This window comes from Lepus europaeus, chromosome 5, assembly GCF_033115175.1.
Source record: "Lepus europaeus isolate LE1 chromosome 5, mLepTim1.pri, whole genome shotgun sequence".
In the NCBI taxonomy this organism is placed as follows: domain Eukaryota; kingdom Metazoa; phylum Chordata; class Mammalia; order Lagomorpha; family Leporidae; genus Lepus; species Lepus europaeus.
Genome location: NC_084831.1, coordinates 14,716,432 through 14,739,975, shown reverse-complemented (window position 1 = coordinate 14,739,975; position 23,544 = coordinate 14,716,432). Strand labels below are relative to the sequence as shown.

The 23,544-nt window shown below is 42.1% G+C and overlaps 1 protein-coding gene across 11 annotated transcripts in view; it reads left to right on the top strand.

Moving 5' to 3' along the window:
* Positions 1 to 23,544, top strand: part of EIF4G3 (eukaryotic translation initiation factor 4 gamma 3) — a 366,352-nt gene that overhangs the window by 238,924 nt on the left and 103,884 nt on the right. For all 11 annotated transcript variants that reach the window (XM_062190568.1, XM_062190571.1, XM_062190570.1 and 8 more), the window contains one exon: positions 19,450 to 19,538. In XM_062190568.1, coding sequence (XP_062046552.1) covers positions 19,450 to 19,538 — 89 coding nt within the window. The remainder of the gene's footprint in view (positions 1 to 19,449; positions 19,539 to 23,544) is intronic.

Sequence of the window (23,544 nt, the reverse complement as noted above, 5' to 3'; positions counted from 1 at the left end):
GCCTAGGCTTATAGCTATGCCTGTCTGTTGCCTCTCAGATTAAACCACATATTTTTTAAATGTCAGCAGTCAGAACTTAAAGTCATTTGAAGTAATTCTTGTTGAAGATATTGTTTATATTAGAAATGACTATAACACTCAAATAAATGCACAATTGGATAAACAAGTAGATGACCCATGTTCGCAGTCTTTGTACTTACCTTGAGTAGCTAATGACAGCAGAAAGCACAGAATGTATGAGCCTTCGTTCTTAGTTAATATACTCTCTCCCCAAGTTTCTACTGTTGCAGAGTCCATACCTATAACTTAGGCAGCATCTCAGTATCTAATGCACCACTTAAAAAATAAAAGTAGGATTCAGTATTTATGAAACAGCGTTCAGTATTTGGTGAGATACTCAATAGTATCCAAAAGATACTGAGGCTTTTGCAATATCCTAGTGTCATTAATAATTGTTATTCATTCAACAGATAGTTATTGAGTCCTAGAACTATCATAATTTTACTATCTTTAACATAGAATCCAAATAAGCTTTGAGTGACATTTGAGATACTTAAATCAATGTGCAGACAATTTATAGAGAAAAATCCTTTGGAAGGTGATAGTGCATGTAGATGTTTTATAAATTATGTAGATCACTTGTTAAGTTATCTTATAACCTCTGAAAACATGATTTTCCTGTATATGAGTGTGATCTATTCTAATTTTAAAATCATGCCAAGGTGCAAAATAGCATGTATTATAGGAGGAAAAGGAAAAAGCTGTGTGTGCACATTCACATTATAGTACACACGTACATGTGCTTGCATATACACCGGTATTTTCTGTGGACAGAAAAGAAATAATAATGAGTTCCTCTGGAGAGAGACATAAGAACCTATTAGGAAAGAGAAGACTCACTTTTTCCCCTTGTTTATTCATCTGTGAATATGAATTCTCATCATAATTATAACCAAAACCAAGTTTAATTATAAATTTTGCAGTTGTTTTTCTTGCTCAGTCAATTCTCTCATGATAAATTATCTCATGTATATGAAATAGATTGTCAGATTTCAAAAGGTACCTTACAGTTTGTTTTGAATAATTCCTAATGTTCTTTATAACAAGAAATGCTTCATTTTATATTAAAATCATTTATCTTCTTTATTCCTCATTAATTTGCTTTTTATGTAAATTTCTTAAATTATTCGTATTTGATTTTTCGTAAAACTAGAGTGCAAAGGAATTATACTGTTTTGGGATTTATGATGTCCAACAAAGATTTGAGCAACTAAATATTTTCTTCTTTAGGTTTCAATAATAAATTCTGGGTCTTCCCTAACATTGTATTTATTTTTAAATAAATTATAACTTAGAAATTCCTTTATGCTTTTTTGATTTCCTACTCTGTTCCATATTTTGGGACACATTAGGGAAGAATGTTCAAAATGGGAACTGTCATGGAAACCGTGAAGAAACATGGATGAACTATAGGTTTTCCCAGTGTGCTAAGAGAGAATGTTATAAGTCCATGTGTAAAGATTTTTGACAAAAAGTCCAGAATTTAATCAATAAATTAATTTCATCTCCTCAGGCAGGATTAATTTATACCTATTATATGACCTATGTGACTTTTTAAAACTTAGGTTTATTTATGTATTTACTTACTTAAAGGACAGAAGGAGAGGGTTGGGGGGAGAAACAGATTTTTTTTTTAGAAAGCTTTTATTTAATAAATATAAATTTCATAGGTACAGCTTTTGGAATATAGTGGATCTTCCTCCTATACCCGCCCTCCACCCCCAAACTGCCCCACTTCCACTTCCTTTCCCATCCCATTCTTCATTAATATTTATTTTTTGAAGATTTATTTATTTATTTATTTGAAAGAGTTATACAGAGAGAGGAGAGGCAGAAAGAGAGAGGTCTTCCATCCAATGATTCACTCCCCTATTGGCTGCAGCAGCTGGAGCTGCGCCGATCTGAAGCAGGAACCAGGAACTTCTTCCAGGTCTCCCACGTGGGTGCAGGGGCCCAAGGACTTGGGCCATCTTCTGCTGCTTTCCCAGGTCATAGCAGAGAGCCTGATTGGAAGTGGAGCAGCCAGGACCCAAACCAGCGCCCACATGGGATGCCAGCGCTCCAGGCCAAGTCTTCACCCCGCTGCACCACAGCCCCGGCCCCGTCTCTTTAAAAAAAAAAAAAAAAAAAAAAAGATTTATTTTTTGTTTATTTGACAGGCAGAGTTACAGAGATAGGTAGAGACAGAGAAAAAAGTCTTCTATCTTTTGGTTCAATCCCCAAATGGCCACAATGGCGGGATCTGCGCCGATCCAAAGCCAGGAGCTAGAGCCTGGAGCTTCTTCCGGGTCTCCCACATGGATGCAGGAGCCCAAGGACTTGGCCATCTTCTACTGCTTTCCCAGGCCATAGCAGAGAGCTGGATCAGACAAGGAGCAGCCGGGACTAGCACCAGCGCCCATATGGGTTGCCGGCGCTTCAGGCCAGGGCTTTAACCCGCTGCACCACAGCACCAGCCTCTCCAGTAGTCTCTTAGTGGAGCTCTTTAGATCCCCTATATAAAGAATCATGTCATCTGCAAATAGGGTTAGTTTGACTTCCTCCTTCCCAGTTTGTATTGATTCTTTTGACTTCTTTTTCTTGCCTAATGGCTCTGGCTAAAATTTCCAGTACTATATTGAATAGCAGTGGTGAGAGTGTGCATCCCTGCCTGGTACCAGATCTCAGTGGGAATGCTTCCAGCTTTTCCCCATTCAATATGTTGCTGGCCATGGGTTTGTCATAGATTGCCTTGATTGTGTTGTGGAATGTGCCTTCTATACCCAATTTGCTTAGATTTTCATCATGAAAGGGTGTTTTATTTTAACAAATGCTTTCTCTGTATCTACTGAGATAATCATATGGTTTTTGTTCAGCAGTTTGTTAATGTGATGTATCACATTGATTGATTTGCAAATGCTGAACCATCCCTGCATAGCAAGGATAAATCCCACTTGGTCTGGGGATGATCTTTCTGATGTGTTGTTGGATTTGATTGGCTAGAATTTTGTTGACGATTTTTGTGTCTGTTCATCAGGGAAATTGGTCTGCTATTCTCTTTCTCTGTTGGATCTTTTTCAGGTTTAGGAATTAAGATAATGCTGGCTTCATAGAAAGAATTTGGGAGGATTCCCTCCCTTTCAGTTGTTTTGAATGACTTGAGAAAAATTGTAGTCAGTTCTTCTTTAAATATCTGATAGAATTTAGCAGTGAATCCATCTGGTCCTGGGCTTTTCTTTGTTGGGAGGGCCTTTGTTACTGATTCAGTTTCCGTCTTGGTAATGGGTCTGTTTAGGTTTTCTGTGTTTTCATGGCTCAATTTAGGTAGGTTGTGTGTGTCAGGAATCTATTCATTTCTGCTAGGTTTCCCAGTTTGTTGGTCTACAACTCGTTGTAGTAATTTCTGATGATTCTTTTTATTTCTGTGGTATCTGTTGTTACAGTTCCTTTTTTATCTCCAATTTTATTGATTTGGGTCTTTTCTCTCCTTTTTTTAGTTAGTTGGGCTAAAGGTGTGTCAATTTTATTTTCTCAAAAAACCAGCTCTTCGTTTTGCTGATCTCCTGTATTGTTTTTTGGACTCAATTTTGTTGATTTCTTCTCTAATTTTAATTATTTCTTTTCTCCTATTAGTTTTGGGTTTGGTTTGCTCTTGTTTTTCTAGATCCTTGGGATGCATTGATAGCTTGTTTATTTGGTGCCTTTCCAATTTCTTGATGTAGGCACCTATTGCTATAAACTTTCCTCTTAACACTTTTTGCTGTATCCCATAAATTTTGATATGTTGTATTGTCATCTTCATTTGTTTCCAGAAAGATTTTATTTCTCTTTTGGTTTCTTCTATGACCCACTCTTCTTTCTGGAGCATGTTGTTTAGTCGCCATGTGTTTGCATATGCTCCAGAGAGTCCTAAGTTTCTGAGTGCAAGCTTCATTACATTGTGGACCAAGAAGATGCCTGGTATGATTTCAGTTTTTTAAATTCACTGAGACTTTCTTTATGGCCTAGTTTGTGTCAATCTTAGAGAAAGTTCCATGCACTGCTGAGAATAGTGTGTATTCTGCAATTGTAGGATGGAAAGTTCTGTAGCCTCTAATTTGAGTGAAGTTTCTTCTGCCACTTTTTCCTAATTCTTCCCTGAAACTACACTATCTCCAGTTTTTAAGAACTATCTTCTCCTAGGTTAGAGCAGTAAGCTCCTTCCGTACTCTGCCATTTTAGAACTTGGTCCAAGAGAGATCTTCTGTGTGCTGGTTCACTCCCTACATGCCCACAGTAGCCAGGGCTGGCTAGGTAGAAGCCAGGAACTCCATCTGGTTCTCCCATGTGGTCCATCATCTGCTACCTCCCAGGTGCATCAGCAGGGAGCTGAATAGGAAAGGGAGGTAAGGCTCCACCCCTGGGACTCCAGTGTGCAATGTTTGTGTCGCGTGCCTGCTGTGTCACAATGCCCAGTGCCATGTGAGTCTCCTGACCTCCAGGACTACAGAACTGAACTGAGGCAAAGTCTCTTGGTAACAAGAACTCCACATATGAACATCAGGAAGGGCAAGGGAAGTGATGAGAGAGTAAGTGACTGCGTCTGTTAAGAAGTGTTTTCATTACTTGCAGTGGTCCCTGCAGATTGAGGTTAAAGCAAACTCCTCTGCACTTTGTACATTGGCAGGTAATATGGACTGACCCTGATGTTGGGATGAGAGGTTGTTTTAATTTCATCTGGGTTTACATATTTAGAGCAACAAACTGTATTGTTGTTTAAAGCTAAAAAGCATTACATAGACAGATAACTACTTGTAGCATCTTTTCTAATTAAATTATATATTTGTGCTATAATGATTGACATTTCTGTGTCTGTACTAAGATTTACTTTGAAATAAATTGTAATCTTTTTTGATGGTGATGAAAGTGACACAAAAATGTTTATTAAAATGTGAAAAATGCTTAAGAGGCTACAGAAAGGACTGTACAGGATAATAGAGAGGCCTGGCAAATCTGATAATAGTCTCGTTGGAGTCATTTCTTTCTGCTGACAGAACTGCATAACGGACTGTTCTGCTGAGCTTTTTGGACTAAGCCTACTCGGAGTAACTTTACCATTTTATTTTTGTAGTGACTTGACATGTTGTGCCATAGGTCTAACAGAAAAACTGTATTCCTTACTCTACCCTCCCTTGCTAAACTGCACATCCTCTCTTGCTCTGAAGACAAAAGACAACCAAGACATAAATGAAGTTGAATTCAGATAAGAAAGTGTGGGAATAAGATAGAGTTGAGAGGCAGGATACTGTGTTGGAAAAATGAAATTTTTAAAAAGTAATTAATTTACTTGAAAGGCAGGGAGAGAGATCTTCTGTCTTTTGGCTCATTCCTGAAATGCCTGCAATAGCTTTGGCTGTGCCAGCCTGAAGCCAAGAGCCCAGAATTTCATCCAGGTCTCCCTCACGTGGGCGGCAGGAACCCGGCACGTGGGCCGTCATCTGCTACCTCCCAGCACATTAGCAGGAAGCTGGATCAGAAGCAGAGATGAGACCCAGTCCCAGGCTCTGCAATAGAGGATTCAATCTCCCAAGGAGCTTAATCATTGCAACACAACTTCCACCCCAAAGACTAGATTTTGAAGTTAATCTGTGTTGGGTTTGTTGGTTTTATTAATCATTTATTGAAAGGCAGAGTTACAGAGAGAGAGGGAGAGACAGAGAGGGCTCTTCTATCACTGGTTCACTCCCCAGATGGCTGCATCAGCCAGGCCTGAGCCAGGCCACAGCCAGGATCCAGGAGTTCATCTGTGGCTGGCAGAGGTCCAGATATTTGGGCCGCCCTCCACTGCTTTTCCAGGCGCATTACCAGGGAACTGGATCAGAAGTGGAGCAGCCAGGACATGAACCCCAGCACCCACATGGGATGCCAGTGTCACAGGTGTCTTAGCCTGCTGCACCACAACACTGGCCCTCTATCTGTATTTTAAATCCAATTACAACCTTTACTCCTGAGGTTTACCTTTCTGTACTGCAGTTTGCTCATCTCTGCAGTGGGGAGTGGGGATAATGTAGCAGTACTCCCCTAACAGAGATTTAACCAGTGTTACTGTAGAGAGATGTTAATTAACCATGAGCTTAATTTTGATTTTACATATTTTATTCATTAACAAATCTTTTAAAATAAAAGATTTGAAAGGCAAAGTTACAGAGAGAACAGGAGAAACAGAGAGAGAGATCATCCTTCCACTGATTCACTCCCCAAATGACCCCAAAGGGCTTGGCTTCAAAACCTGGAATTTCATCTGGGTCTCCCACGTGGTGGCAAAGGGCCCTAGTACTTGGGCCACCTTCTGCAGCTTTCCCAGGCACATTAGCAGGAAGTTGGATCAGAAGTGAAACAGACAGAGCTCAGACCACTCATATGGGATGCCAGCATTGCCAGTGGCTGTGCCACAGTGCTGGCCCCTGTTCACTGATCTTCAGTGAGTGTTCTACGAGGGGCTGGTGATATATTAGATGCTAAGAGGAGGCCTAGATGGTGCAATCCTTTACCGGTCCTCACGTCTTTATTGTGTAGTGGAGCAAGGGTGCATTAAACTCATTGGTGGTAAAATTGTTAGCACTAAAAGCATGAAATGGCTCTTAAACTGATCAAAAAGTATAAACAAGTTGACATATTTGGTAAAGATGCTGCTAGATACACCTTAATCCCACATTCAGAGTGTTTCTGTCCAAGTTCTAAGTCCTAGTTCCTGTTAATGCCCACCTTGAGGGGGCAGCAGGTGTGAGCCTGATGTACATGCAGCCCTGCTCCCAGCTTTGCAGACAGGTTGAGTCTTGGCTCCTGGCTTTGGCCTGGCCCACCCTTAGCTGTTGTGGGCATTTGGAGAGTGACCCAGCAGTAGAAGATCTTTATCAGTCTGTCTGTCTCTTTCCACCTTTCAAGTAAATAAAAATATCTAGCTTTAAAATATACTATACTGACATCACAGATTTGGAGAATGAATAGTGAATTCAAGAAAATGAAGGTAAGAGTGCTCATGGTAGGATGATATCCTGGAGATGTGTCTAGAGAGGATGGGAAGAAAAACACAGACAAAACACGTACCAAAATTGGTGGCACACCAGGAGAGGAGCAGAAGCAATGTCCATCTTCTTCTGGTGACTGTCCCATTCTGGAGCAGAGCCCAAACATCGGACCTGGTTGGAGCGAGGGGCTGCATACTTAAGGAAGCATTACTTCTTTGTAAAGCAATGTCAGAAGGTGGACTATAATGACAGAAATTTGATCTAGTAGTATTCTTCCGGTTAGACATACATGATTCTGGACTCACTAGCTGTTGTCCAAATAAAAATCTGTATTGCAGATGTCTGGCATAGCAATCATGTGGCATCTTCCATGACCTTAAGAATCATGATTTGGAGCCCAACAGCTGTTGTTTCTGCATGGTAAGGGACTGAGGTCAGTTTATGTAATGAGGCACATTACTGAGTTGATCCACCACTTTCAGCACAACCCAGGCTGCGGCCGCCACACTCCTGTGGAGGCTTATCTAAGTTTCTCCCAACAGCATAATTAGCTATTGTAGTTTTGCAGTATCTTAATATTATATGTTCACTAACTTCTTATTCTGCATCAAAATTATATTAGCCTTTCTGTTTACAAAATATAACATACAGCATATTCCCTGCACAAAATAGGTCCTTGATTAGTGGGAAAATTATGAGATTATTTTATAAACATGACACATTTAGTTTTTTATTTGGACTAACAATTTTCCTATAATTATTAGATTACATATCACTTCTTGGACTTTTGGCTAAGATCAAGTATAGATCACATAATTCATCCCCCCTCCCCTTTTAAAGATATTTATTTATTTGAGATGTAGAGTTAGAGAGGAAGAGACACAGAGAAAGGTCTTCCATCCATGGTTCACTCCCCAAATGGCTGCAACAGCTGGAGCTGGGCCAATAAGTGAAGCCAGGAGCCAGGAGCTTCTTCTGGGTCTCCCACATTGCTGCAGGGGCCCAAGGACTTGGGCCATCTTCCACTGCTTTCCCAGACCATAGCAGAGAGCTGGATCGGAAGTGGAGCAGTGGGACTCACAGCAGCATCCAAGTGATATGCCAAATCTGTAGCTGGAGGTTTAAACCTATATGTACCACAGCACCAGCCCCCATAATTCATTCTTAACATTCTTAACATTAATTCAAATTCACCTAAGCATAAATTAGACATGTTTTCCTAAACATACCTATCACATAAAATATATCTGTTTGAATGAGTTATGTTTGGAAGAGCTACAGAGAGGCAAACTGTTACTAAAATACATTTTTCAGGGCAGGCATTGTGGTACAGCCAGTTAAACTGCCACTTGGGATATGCACAGTCCATATCGAAGTGCTGGTTCAAGTCCTGGCTACTCTACCTGCCAATGAATCTGGAAGGGCAGTGGATGATGACTTCCTACCACCCACGTGGGAGACCTCAGTGGAATTCAAGGCTTCTGGCTTCAGCCTGGCCCATCCCTTGCTGTCGAGGCCACTTGAGGAGTAAACTGGCAGATGGGCAATCAATCTCTCAGTTTCTTTCTCTCTCTCTCTCTCTCTCTCTCTCTATCGCTGGGGGCCATTGTGGCCATCTGGGGAGTCAAACAGTGAATGGAAGATGGATCTCTCCCTCTCTGTCACTCAGTGTATATTTACATAGGATACCTTATATAAATCTATATAAAACGTATTTATGTGCTTATATAAATGTATATAATGTATCTACACATAGTCAGTTGGTCTACCAGTTAACATGCTTTTTGGGATGTCTGCATTCCATACTGGAGTACCTGAGTTTGCATCCTGGCTCCACTCCCAATCCCAGCTTTCCGCTAACGTGCACCCTGGGAAGCACAGTTGATGGCTGAAGGACTTAGGTCCCTGCTCCCCACGTGGAAGACCAGGATTGAGTTCCAAGCTCTAAACTTCAGCCTGGCCCGGTCGTGGCTGTCATGGGCATTTGGGGAGCAAACTAGCAGATGGGATCATGTGTGCTCTCTTTATCTTTTGCTCCTTCTCACATAAACTTTATTATTAAATATATTCACAGGAAATGTTTTGAAAATAATATTGGAACTTTAATTTCCTGCATAAATGAAGGATTAATGATTTACGATCAAGATACCATCATCCTAAAGCAATATTTCCAGAGTTACTAAAGAGTTGTAGCAAAAATGTGTAAGACATGTTTGAACCTCAGCTATACATCTGGACTTTGAGGATTTTATAAGGGGAAGCCCCAAGATTCCGATCCATGTTTTGGTTACAATAGGAAATGAAGCAGAATGAGAATCAAATAGTTCTGATCAGTAAGAGAGTCTACCATACAAATTATAGGAATTTTAAAGCATGCTTCACTTAGAATTCTATTAGCTCTTGTTAAAAGTAATTTAAAAAAGATAATTGTCCCAACTTCCTACTCTTGCCAATAGGAGTCAAGTTTCTGGCCGAGAACAAGCTTTATACATTCTATTCTGTTGACTCTTGTTTAATCACCAACCATGATGTGTTGATAATTTTTCAGTTTGATTAGTATATTTTTTTTTCTTTTGCCTTTTCTGCAGACTGGAAAGGCAAAGCAAGATAGACACTGTGGTTACAGGGAGGGGAGGGAAGAGGCCAGGAATCTGGAACATCATCCTGGTCGCCCAAGAGTGGCAAGAGCCCAAGCACTTGAGCAGGAAGCTAGATCCCGGAGAGTAGCCAAGACTCAACCCAGCACTCTGATGTGGGACGCGGGCTTCTAAAGCGGTGGCCTAACCTGCTGTGCTGCCATACCCACCTTGCTCGCTTTCTTATAGAGACACCTTATCTGTGTCGCTTCTCACTGAATGGGCCTTTTATTTCTTTTTCTTGACTTAACTGTACTAGATAAGAGTTCTAGTACAATATGAAATAGAAATAGTAAGCATTTGTGTCCTCCTGATCCCAGGGAGAAGGCATGCCGTCTTCTACCATTACGTATGATCATAGCTGTAAGTTGTTTATTTGCCTACTTGAGGAATTTTTTATTCCAGGTTTGCTGACAGGTTCCTTAGTGATGAATATACAAGTATATTGGGTTTTGTTGAATGCTTTTCCTGCAACTACTACTACAATCTATGGTGGTTTTTTTTCTTGTTGGTTACTAATAATTTGGTATTTGATATTTGAATATTAAACTAACAGCTTTCCTGCAATAAAACCTTGATCAGGATATATTATTATTTATATTGTTGAATTTATTTTATTTAGCTTTTTTTTTTCTTTTAAGCATGTAAATTTTTTAGAGATGTAGGTTTTCTGGTAATTGTCATGCTAGGGTGTCTGGGTAGTACTGACCTCACAGGTTGAGTGAGTATTCCCCTTCTGATCCATACTCTGGAAAAGTACATGCAGGATTGATTTTGTTTCCTCCTCTGCTACTTGGCAAAATTCACCCCGTGAACCATAAAAAAAAACAACCTATACTGAGAAGAAAATAAACCAATTGAAACTGAATTGCAGTTGACATAGTTACTAGAATTAGCAGAAAAGTCATTAAATAGCTTTAAGTGTGATTACTATAACTATAATATATATTCATAAAGTAGAGACTAGTAATTAATATAGCTGGAAAACAGAGTATTGATAGACTCAGTTAATAGAAAACAACTAAAGGGACCAGCACTGTGGCACAGCAGGTTAACACCATGGCCTGAAGCACCGGCATCCCATATGGGCACCGGTTCGAGTCCCAACCACTCCTCTTCCAATCCAGCTCTCTGCTATGACCTGGGAAAGCAGTAGAAGATGGCCCAAGTCTTTGGGTCCCTGCACCTATGCGGGAGACCCAGAAGAGGCTCCTGGCTCCTGGCTTCGGATCGGCACAGCTCCAGCCGTTGCGGCCCTCTGAGGAGTGAACCAGCAGATGGAAGACCTCTCTCTGTCTCTACCTCTCTCTGTAACTCTTTCAAATAAATAAAATAAATCTTAAAAAAAGAAAAGAGAACAAGTAAAGATATAAAGTACTGGAGCAGGGGCCCACGCTGTGGTATGGTGGGTTAAGCCTCTGCCTGCAGTGTCATCATCCCATGTGGCTGCCGGTTCGGGTCCCGGCTGCTCCACTCTGACCAGCTCCCTGCTAGTGCACCTGGAAAAGCAGCAGAAGGTGGCTCAAGTGCTTAGGCCCCTGCACCCACACGGGAGACCCAGAAGAAGCTCCTGGCTGCTGGCTTCAGATTGTCCCAGCTCTGGCCATTGCAGCCATTTGAGAAATGAATCAGCGGATGGAAGATATCTCTTTCCCTCCTTCTCTCTCTATCTCTGACTTTAAAATAGGTAGGTTAAAGCCCTGGCCTAAAGTGCCGGCATCCCATATGGGCGCCGGTTCGAGTCCTGGCTGCTCCTCTTCTGATCCAGCTCTCTGGTATGGCCTGGGAAAGCAGTAGAAAATGGCCCAAGTGCTTGGGCCCCTGCACCCATGTGGGAGACTTGGAAGAAGCTTCTGGCTCCTGGCTTCGGATCGGCGCAGCTCTGGCCGTTACGGCCTTCTGGAGAGTGAACCAGCAGATGGAAGACCTCACTTTCTGTCTCTACCTCTCTCTGTAACTCTTTCAAATAAATAAAATAAATTAAAAATTAAAAAAATAATACTGGAACAGCCTAATTGGCATTTAACTAACATGCTAGTGCATTATTTTTAACTGTACATGGCAGATTTACCAAGGTAAACCATATTGTGGTTCATACAACAAGTGTTACTAAGTTTAAAAGGATTCTGATTAAAGTAGGTATGTTCTGTGACCAAAGTGCAATGAAATTATAACTCACTGAGAAAAATCTCTAGAAAACCCCAAAAATATTTAGAAAGAAAACATTGAAAGATAAAACAAAAATCAAAAAGAAATTTATAAAGCATCTTGAACTCAATGAAAATGAAAACCTAACATATCAAAATTCGTCAGGTATTTCTTGCGTTCATTTTGTGTTGCTGTTGTTCATCCGACACCACAAAGTTAGTGGCTAAAACAACACAAGTTTATTATCTTACATTTTTAGAGGGCAGAAGTCTCAAATAGCTTCCCCTGAGCTGAAATCAAGGTATCATCAGGAGGCCTGTCTGTCCTCTTTTGGCACCATGGAAAATGTTTCTTTGCTTTTTCCATCTCTCAGAGACTCCCTGCATTCCTGGGCCCCTTCGTGTGTCTCTCAAAGCCAGCAGCTGAGCCTGCTCAGCTCTGGTTCTCCTGCCTCCTCCATTCTCTGTAAGGACACTTCTGAATACATTGGAGCATGGGATTCATTCAAGAAAGTAGTCACCTCACCTCAAAATCCTTAATTTTATCACATCTGCAAAGTTGATTAGGACATGTAAAGTTTCAGTCATCGGGTTCAGAAATTAAGACATGGGGGAGCCATTGTGGCGCAGCAAGTTAGGGTGCTTAAATATCATAGAAGTGCTGGTGCGAATCATATGGTAGTGCCACTACTCAGTCACAGTCCAGGTTCCTGCTGATGCATCCTGGGTGTCAGCATTTGATGGGTCGAGTACTTGGGTCCCTGCCAGCTACATGGGAGACTCAGATGGAGTCTGGACTCCTGGCCTCAGCCTGACCAAGCCTTGGCTGTATTAGGCATTTGGGGAGTAAACGAGTGAACAAAAGACCTCTCTCTCTCTCTCTCTCTCTCTCTCTCTCTCTCTCTCTCCCTCTGCCTCTGCCTCTGCCTCTCTCTCTCTGTAACCCTGCCTTTAAAATAAATAATAATCTTAAAAAAAAAGATACAATAGGAAGTATACTTACTAAACCCAACATACATTTCTTTTTTTTTTTTTTAAAGATTTATTTATTCATTTGAAAGAGTTACAGACCAAGAGAGGCAAAGACATAGAAAAAAGTCTTCCATCCACTGTTCACTCCCCTGATGGCCACAATGGCTGGAGTTATGCCGACCCAGAGCCAGGAGCTTCTTCCAGGTTTCCCATGCGTGTGCAGGGGGCCCACGTTCTTGGACCATCTTCCACGGCTTTCCCAGGCCATAGCAGAGAGCTGGATTGGAAGTAGAGCAACAGGGACTTAAACCAGTGTCCATATGGGATGCTGGCATTGCAGGCAGCAGCTTTACCCACTACGCCACAGTGCCGGCCCTCATACATTTCAAATAGCAGCCCCTAAAAGATGCTGGGGAAAATCCGACAGACTTACTCTATAGTTTTTCTTTTGGCTGACATCTCTCAGTGACCCATCATTCTTTCTGTTTTATCACCATCATTAGTTTTTGTGTGTTTACATCTTCATTGTAAAACTTGCCCTTTTCTCACCTGAGTTTCTCCTTGTGCTGCTCCAATTTCTTAGCGAAATCATCACATTTTTCCTAAATTCCCATGAGTAGAATGTTAAAAGGGAATGGACAGAAAGTAGAGCTAGAGGGAAAAGCTCATGAATACAATGCAGTCAGAATGATTTGGTGCCAGTTCATAGGATCTCAAAGAGGAAACAAGTACACTGAAAATGTCAGGAGTGAGTGAGGAGGAGTTAAGACTGGCTGTTAAATGGAGAGAATTCTGGTAAAAGTTCCACGGTTGGAACATTCTACGAACAACCCTATGACAATGCACTCAGGGGCCCTTTCCTCACCCACAGTGAAGTGTCCTTTATCTTAGTTTTGTGTCACTTAATTCCTGACACCCAGACTCTGGACACATTAATAGGGAAATAGGGAATTCATGTGGTATTCTTTAAGAATGGAGAGTTAGAGGGAGACTTTTCATGATCGTGGGTCTCTTGCCTGGCTATTACGCCATCAGATTTTCAGTTTGCCTGCTCACTCAGGCGCTTAATTGTTGAGTAAAGAAATTAAAATATCTTGCCAACCAAGAATATTCTCTCCACAAATGTGGAAAAGAAAGAAAACAGTTGTATTATTGAATAAACATTAACAAGACCGCAATGAGCACTAAAAGGAGTCCAATTGAAAGAAATCTTTCTTTTATAAATCCATTACATGTGTGTTCTTATTCAGTATAATGATAACTTGCCCTCATGTAACAGGATTTTAACAGGAAACATCCTAAATTATCTTCGGAATTTGGGTGACCATTTGTATTAATTAGTTTAACAAATGAAAAGTGAAGCTTCACATATCTTAATGACAGCAGGTAGTTACATAAGCCAGGTGCCTGGGTGACATTACCTTGGTGACATGGAAACTTGAATTGGCCCTCCAGTATGGCATGCGGGCATCCGAAGCAGAGACTTAACCTGCTACACCACAACATATGCCTCCTAATGTCTTTTTTTTTTGGACAGGCAGAGTGGACAGAGAGAAAGGTCTTCCTTTTGCTGTTGGTTCACCCTCCAATGGCCGCCGCGGCTGGTGTGCTGTGGCCGGCGCACCACACTGATCCGAAGCCAGGAGCCAGGTGCTTCTCCTGGTCTCCCAGGTGGTGCAGGGCCCAAGCACTTGGGCCATCCTCCACTGCACTCCCGGGTCACAGGAGAGAACTGGCCTGGAAGAGGGGCAACCGGGACAGAATCTGGCGCCTCGACTGGAACTAGAACCCGGGATGCCGGCGCCGCAGGCGGAGGATTAGCCTGTTGAGCCGCGGCGCCGGCCGATCCTCCTAATGTCTTTTTAAAAATCCTAATGTTACCGAACAAGGTGGGTAGATTTGCTGCCCCTTGCTCCCCAGCTCAGTCTGTGATGCCAGTCTTTTAGTAGGAGAAAGGCTCTGTTACTGACCAGACAGAGGCAGGAGCAATGACTCAAATCTGCCTGCTCAGCAGGGGCTCAAGAGGAGCTGTATGAGTTAGATGAGCCGGGGCTAACACGCAGGGGTGTTGTCCAGGCTGGTTGGACGGCTTGGAATCAGTCAGGCAAGCACAGAGTTACCATGGTTAGTAGCTTTGCTGAGAAACCAAGAACTTAAAGGGGCAGTCAGATATCACTGGTTGAATCTCATTGGCCAGACAACAGATCCTTTCTGCTTGAAGTAGCTTGTAGGCATTGGTGCAGTGACTTGGCCCTTGTCACTCGATATGAAACTGAATCAGTTTAACGCCACGTCAGTGAAGACTTTTTTAAGATCAGACAAGACTTTTGTTGTTGTTCATGTACTTTTAGCTCTTTTGTAGTGCTTCATTACCTGTTATTTATTTATTTATTTATTTTTTGACAGGCAGAGTGGACAGTGAGAGAGAGAGACAGAGAGAAAGGTCTTCCTTTTTGCCGTTGGTTCACCCTCCAACGGCCGCTGCGGCCGGCACATCTCACTGATCCGAAGCCAGGAGCCAGGTGCTTCTCCTGGTCTCCCATGCAGGTGCAGAGCCCAAGGACTTGGGCCATCCTCCACTGCCTTCCCGGGCCATAGCAGAGAGCTGGCCTGGAAGAGGGGCAACCGGGATAGAATCCGGCACCCCAACTGGGACTAGAACCTGGTGTGCCGGCACCGCAAGGTGGAGGATTAGCCTGTTAAGCCACGGCGCCGGCCAACCCTTCTTTTTTTTAAGATTTATTTATTTATTTGACAAGTTGAGCTACAGACAGAAGGAAAGACAGAAAGGTCTTCCATCTGCTGGTTCACTCCCCAAATGGCTGCAATGACCAGACCTGGGCCGATCCAAAGCCAGGAGCCAGGAGGTTCTGGGTCTCCATGTGGGTGCAGGGGCCCAAGGACTTGGGCCATCTTTTACTGCTTTTCCAGGCCATAGCACAGATCTGGATTGGAAGAGGAGCAGCCGGGATATGAACCAGTGCCCATATGGGATGCTATCACCACAGGTGGAGCCTTAGTCTACTACACCACAGCACTAGCTTCTGGCTCTTACCTTTGGTTCCAGATTCTGCTAATGTGAAATCTAGGAGGCAGCAGATGGTAGGTAGCTCCAGTGATGGGACTTTTGCCACCCGCATTGGAGACCTGGATTCAGTTTCCATCTCCTGACTTCGGCCCACACCAGTCCAGTCCCTGACTGCCATCGTACACACTATAGAAGCAAACCGCAGAGAGGAGCTTTGTCCATCCATCTATCTGTCTCTCTCTTGCTGTCAAATTAATAATAAAAATGAGTTAAAACATATATGAGTTTTAAAAACACCAGTAAATGTGTGAGTCTTCTGCGTTCACCCTAGCCCTTTTTCTCCAAATTCAATGGTTATCTCCTAAGTTGTACAGGTAGTTGTTAGCTGTTAATTTGCAAGAGTAGCAACAGTACAGCAGTACAGCCTGAATACAATGTAAAAGAAAAAGTCTTCTATCTATGGAGATGTCTTGATCTCTCTCTCTGTCTCTCTCTCTCTCTCTCTGGCTCTTTCCCTCTGGCTCTCTCCCTTTCTCACAGCACAGAGAAAAATCCCATCCACTCCCTCACTCCCCAAATGCCTGCAATGGTCATTACTGGGTCAGGCCAATGCTTGGAGCTGAAAATTCAATCCAGGTCTCCCATGGGGTAGCAGTTGTGTTGTCACCACTTCCTTCAGCATTTTCATTAGTAGGATGCTGGAGTCAGAAGTCAGAGCTGGATGTTAAATCCAGCTACTGTGATATTTAATGCAGGTATCCTAACCATTAGGCTGAATGCATGTCCCATCATATATCTTACAGATAGCATAAAAATATAACTGCTGTGTGCTTTCTTTTTGAATCAAAATAAAATCATTACTGGCTTGATATGGCACAATTTTGTGGGGGCTATATTCCATACATGGCATAAGAGTTGAAAATGGCATGGAATCCTTGACATAAATTCTATAACCTTTGCAGAGAGAGGACCAGAAAATCTTACTAGGGGCCAGTGAGGTGGTGCAGCAGATTAGGCCACTGCTTGAAGCGCTGGCATCCCATATCAGATTGCCAGCTTGAGCTCTGACTGCTCTGCTTCCATTCCAGCTTCCAGCTAATGCACCTAGGAAGTCAGCAGAAAGTGGCCCACGTTTTTGGGCCCCTGGCACCCACATGAGAGGCTGGGATGGAGTTCCTGGCTCCTGGCCTAGAGACCTGGCTGAGGTGGGCATTTGGGGAATGAACCAGTGAATCTGTAGATTGAAGGTTGTTTTTCTCTCTCTCTTCCCCTCCCTCTCTTCCTGTTACTCTGCCTTTCAAATAAATCAATCTTTTTAATTAAAAAATCTTTCTAAAACCTAATTATTAAATTTATATCTATCCTTAATATTTTTCCAAATTGGTACATTAGTCATTTAATATAAATGAGTTATAAGGATAAAACAAGTATTTTTTCTCCAGTCATATGAACATTTGCAAAAATTATGAACTCACAGTATACTTTTTTTATTTGTCTTTACTTATCACTTTATATTTCAAAATAATAGAATGTTTCTATAAGATTTTTGCTCTTACCAGGAGGAAGCTTCTTTAGGCAGAATTAAAATCACAAGTACTTTTGGAGGTTGCATATAAAGCAACCATACAACATACATAGTAGAAGTCTGTGAGGCCATGGCAGATTTAAACCCCCACAGTGTCTGGACTTTAAGAAAATGGTGTGTCTGTAGCAGGCCACAGAGGAAAACTAAAAGCTGGTCTCATGTGGTCTCCTTTGTTATAGTCCCTGAGGGGAAAGTTAAAAAAAGAATTGCTTAGGTGTATGTGTGGGACAAAGATATGCACTTTTTTAATGATAGGGCTGTAATTCTGAGAAGGAAAATTGTTAAACATTTCCTTTCCTTATTCCCAAAAACACTTTGTGTGTTCAAAATCTATTCTACCAAAAAAGATTTGAGACTGTACCAGAGTGACCTTGGATTTCTTCAAGAATTCAGATGCGATGATACCCCTTCAGCTTCATACATGTTCACTTGTGGAAATGTTTCTGTGAAGGGGCCTATATTGGACTCTTCTAGCAACTCACCCCCTATAATATTTCATACCTGTGTATTGACCCGTATGTTATCATCTTTAATGTTTTTATTTACTATTCAATGGTTGAATAGTCTCTAAATTCTATATTCAAATGTTGACTGATGTGATGGAATTTGTAAGGCAGATAATTTTTTTTTTTTTTAATTAGGCAAAGTTAGACAGTAAGAGAGACAGAGAGAAAGGTCTTCCTTTTGTTGGTTCACCCCCCAAATGTCTGCTACGACTAGTGCGCTGCGCCAATCTGAAGCCAGGAGCCAGGTGCTTCTCCTGGTCTCCCATGCGGGTGCAGGGGCCCAAGGACTTGGGCCATCCTCCACTGCCTGGGGGAGCCACAGCGGAGAGCTGGACTGGAAGAGGAGCAACCAGGACTAGAACCTGTCACCCGTATGGGATAGCGGTGCCGCAGGCGGAGGATTAACCAAGTGAGCCACGGCGCCGGTCCCGGCAGATGAATTTTTAAGTCCTTTGTAAACTTACTGCTCCAGCTAGAATTTCTGATAAAATAGAATAATTCAGTAAAAATTTTGTATTTTCTTTCTTAATTTTCTCTCCAACACTATGAAAGGTTAGGCCAGTTTTGATATGAGATGAATACTAAATGTTGTAGACTTGTTATCTGAAAATTCTTGTATAAAAAGGTTTAAAAAAACTGAATTTTGAGCATAATATTTCTTTACAGTTTAAAGGAACTATAGATAACAGATCTCACTCTTATATTTTATAACTGAGTAATGGGAGGCCAGGATAAATGTAACTTTTTTTTTTTTTTTTAAACAGGCAGAGTTAGTGAGAGAGAGAGAGACAGAGAGAAAGGTCTTCCTTCCGTTGGTTCACCCCCCCAAATGGCCGCTACGGCCGGTGCACTGCGCCAATCCGAAACCAGGAGCCAGGTGCTTCCTCCTGGTTTCCCATGCGGGTACAGGGCCCAAGCACTTGGGTCATCCTCCACTGCCCTCCCAGGCCACAGCAGAGAGCTGGACTGGAAAAGGAGCCACCGGGACTAGAACCTGGGGTACCGGTGCCGTGGGCGGAGGATTAGCCTATTGAGCCACATTGCCGGCCAAATGTAACTTTCTTAAGACCTCAAGTTGGTTAACAGAAGTATACCCAAGTTGAGAATTGACTCACAATCCAGTTTTCTTATGTCAAGATTCACCACCTACAGGTGGAATATTTGCTTAGTTTTTATCAGTTGAGTGTCCTAAGTCTGAAAATCCAAAATAAAATAAAATACTCTAAATTTTGGATTTTCAGGTTAGGGATCCTCAACATATACTGCTTTACATAACTAAGTATGTCTTTTCCATGAAAATAGGAGAAACCTTGGCTGCTGATTGGAAAGCTATGAGTTTGTGCCTGAGATATTTGCCATAGCAATCTCTGAGCTGCAACTACACAGTCATTCACTTGATCATCCAACTATCTCCTTGGTCTAGGTGAAGTCTTTTGTTCTGCTGAATTTAAATACAGGAATCCTTTAGACCTGATGTTTCCTAGTATGACTTCGCAGTGGCAAATAATGGGCTTCATCTTGTATTTCAGCTCAAACAGCTATCACTGCACCAAAGACATGGAAGAAACCAAAAGATCGGACCCAAACCACTGAGGAGATGTCAGAGGCGGAACTGGAGGTAAGGGCGAGCGGATCTCCTGAACTCAGCTTCGGGGCAGAGCTGCCGTCTCGTAAGGCAGGTGTGCTGTACACCTTGGTCAAGATGTGTCTTATGACAGGTTCTTGTCTTCTGAAGGGCAGACTTTCAGTTAACCCTCTCATAACCCTAATTGAAATTTTCTTGAGTTTCATCTAATTGGAAGACTAATCTAGTAAACAAAAAGGAAGAATTTAAAAAACTGCCCATTAACAACCCTGGTAGAAATCACAAACTTACCTGGAATCTGTCGTCTTCTGTCTCCATCCTAGTAACATAACTTTTCCACATACGGATCGTGCATCTCAAACTAAGCCACACCAATTTTTCTATATTATACAACATCCCAAGTCCAGGAGGTGATGTGAGGAAGAAACAAGGACAAATTCAGAACCAAAAATTGCTATAACATGTCCTTGTCTGTAATCTCAACCTCTTTAGTATTATGTACTGAAGTTTACAAGTGGAGAGTGGTATAAACAGCCTGTACATAGCTCTTTTTTCTTTTTTATATCTACTTTTTTGGTATGTTAAAATGTAGACATTATTCTACAGTAACATTAAATACATTTACTTCATAAAACTTCTCTAGCTAGTTACAATTCTTACCCTCTTCAGGCAGCCAGCAGTAGTATTTCTTTGTTACTTTTGCTGTCCTGTTAATGCTTTTGATGCTGTGTGATGTCACAGTTAGCCCCATAGCAACCTCTAAAATGTTATCTGGGTATGAGTTCATTGTAGTTACCAGGGGTGGGAATTGACCATAAGTACTAGAGGTCCAAATAGTTGCTGCACTCCTTGCAGCTGAACAAGAAAATGTAGCTTCTACAGAGAATAAAATAACCTTCCAGAGGCAGGGGAATCACACGCAGTCCTGGTATGGCTGTATGAGCTTCACAAACTGATCTCTCTTTAGATTCAGCTTGGTTTGTATTAGTTTTCTTCTATGATAGTTCAAGTTTCATTGCGCTGTGCCAGATTTCTCAGTTTTGTTCAGTGTTAAGCAGATAGGCCACAACTCCTGTACGTCAGATATTCCTGCTCTGCATTAGCTCAGAGGTCAGAAAACTTTTCCTGTGAAAGTCCTAGTAGATGTTACAAGTCTTGTGGGCTGTATCATCCCTGTCACAGTTCCTCAATTCTGCCACAGTAGCCCAAAAGCGACCCTAGACAATCTATAAATAAATACTGGCTATATTTCCCAGTAGAACTTTTTTGAGTAGACACAGAAATATGAATTTTTATGTGATGATATTAGGCAGGCAGTTTTGTCATTAAGTTCTTCATTTGAAAGGTTCACCTTTGACCATCCAGCCAATGAGATACTCGTTTTCTTCAATCGGTTTTTTTTTTTTTCCCAGTAATCAATTTAGAACTGTTGGAAACCTACAGACTACTTCAGTGGGGTTTCAACCTATCATAACCATTTAAAGCAGCTATTTTTGTTGAGTCCTTTGAAGTATCCTTCATAACAACATCCTTCAGACATTTCAGTGATTCTGTGTTCTCTGTATTTTGTTTTGTTGTTTGTGGGATATAAGTCTTCATATTTATTTTTCCAGGTAGAAATTGAATTTCCATGCAGTATAGTCTCTGTGTATATGCAATAAATGGTCTTTCATGGGTTTTTGTATAGAGAAGGGGACCCAATATATTTCCTTCTCTAAAAATCACATTTTTTCCAAATGTTTGCAAGCTATGAAATAAGAATTCTGTATAATTATATGGTGTAATTAGCCTGTTCTGTAGTACTATGCATATACTTACAAACCCAAATTATTAAAAATATTCTTGATGACCAGTACTTAATTATAAGGTGATAGTCAAGATCATTATAAATTATTTTAGACAATAGTAAAGTATGAAATTTTGAAAAATGAGTCCGGGGGCCAACATTGTGACATAGCAGGTAAAGCTGCCACATGTGACACCGGCATCTCATATGGGCGCTGGTTCACATTCCCGCTGCTTCATTTCCGATCCAACTCCCTGCTAATGGCTTAGGAAATGCAGCAAAAAATGGCCCAAGTTCTTGGGCCCCTGCCTCCTATGTGGGAGACCTGGTTGAAGCTCCTCCTGGCTCAAGGCTTTGGCCTGGCTCAGACCTGGGTATTGCAGCCACCTTGGGGTGTGAACCAGCAGGTGGAAGATCTCTGTCTCTCCTCCTTTCTCTGTAATTCTTTCAAATAAATAAAGAAATATTTTTTTAAATTTTTTTTATTTTATTTTTTATTTTTTTTTTATTTTTGACAGGCAGAGTGGACAGTAGAGGGAGAGAGACAGAGAGAAAGGTCTTCCTTTGCCGTTGGTTCACCCTCCAATGGCCACCGCGGTAGGCGCGCTGCGGCCGGCGCACCGTGCTGTTCCGATGGCAGGAGCCAGGTGCTTCTCCTGGTCTCCCATGGGGTGCAGGGCCCAAGCACTTGGGCCATCCTCCACTGCACTCCCTGGCCACAGCAGAGAGCTGGCCTGGAAGAGGGGCAACTGGGACAGGATCGGTGCCCCGCCCGGGACTAGAACCCGGTGTGCCAGCGCCGCAAGGCGGAGGATTAGCCTACTGAGCCGCGGCGCCGGCAAGAAATATTTTTTTAAAGTGAGGCTGCTTGCTGATCTATAATTCAAAATTGGTAAAACTGTTTCTCTCAGAATTTGAGGTGCCTGCCTTCTGCCATGTTTTATAAGACAAAAATCATATCCACATTTCTTTTTTTTAACTTTTTCTATGTTTAATTCCATACTTTATTTTCATTATTAAGAGCCTAAAAGCCATCTGTTTCAGTTGATAACATTTTAAATTTTAGTGTCTTTTCTCCATGATCTAATTTATGGTAGAAGAAAATTTATGAGAATTGTATGTTACATTACTTCTCTTGTATACCAAAGTAGGGTTTGTCACTCAAATGGTTTTTTTCCCCAACCTAATTTCATAAATCATTTGGGGTGACCCCTGTTATAACAGTCTTAGATGATCCTCTGCTAAACCAGTCGCAGTGTTTGACGTTATGTAGCGTGAAGTTATCAGCTGGATGCCTCTATCCTCTGAATGATCATTCCAAAGGATTGTTTTCAGAGCCTGTGGTCCTCACGACAAAGAAAGAGCTGTGATACTCATCACAAATGTTGCCCTGGTGAATGCTGAAGGCTTGTGAGGACCTTAGAAAGCCATTGACGCCATGATGGTCAAAACCATTCTGGGGGATAACTTTGATTCTTCTTTGCCTTTTAAAAATAGACTTGGTAGGCTGACGCCGCGGCTCAATAGGCTAATCTTCCACCTGTGGTGCCGGCACACCAGATTCTAGTCCCGGTCGGGGCGCCAGATTCTGTCCTCCCTCTCTCTCTCCACTGTCCACTCTGCCTGTCAAATAAATAAATAAATAAATAAATAAATAGACAGACTTGGTTGGGGCCGGCGTGGTGGCTCACTTGGCTAATCCTCTGCCTGCGGTGCCAGCATCCCATATGGGCGCCAGGTTCTAGTCCCGGTTGCTCCTCTTCCAGTCCAGCTCTCTGCTGTGGCCCAGGAGGGCAGTGGAGGATGGCCCAAGTGCAGGAAGAAGCACCTGGCTCCTGGCTTTGGATCGGCGTAGCTCTGGCCGTGGCGGCCATTTGAGGGGTGAATCAAAGGAAGGAAGACCTTTCTCTCTGTCTCTCTCACTGTCTAACTCTATCTGTCAAATTAAAAAAAAAAAAAAATGGACTTGGTGCTCCAGAATCCAGATTTCTCCCTGAGTTGTATGCTCTGAGCATTTGCAAGTAGCTTGCTTGTAAATGAACGCCATCAGATTTCTAGCACTGAGACACTTCGGACTGTTCCCTGAACTCTCCACGTCACAGCCAGAGGGCAGCACATAAATACACCACAGTGTTCCTTTTCATGTTTGCTGAGCTTTGGTGGCAAAGTTTGGGGTGCTTGTTTTAGACTTCTGACTAGAATTCTTTCACGTCCATCCAGTTCCAAGGGTTAACAGTTCTTTCCATATTAACC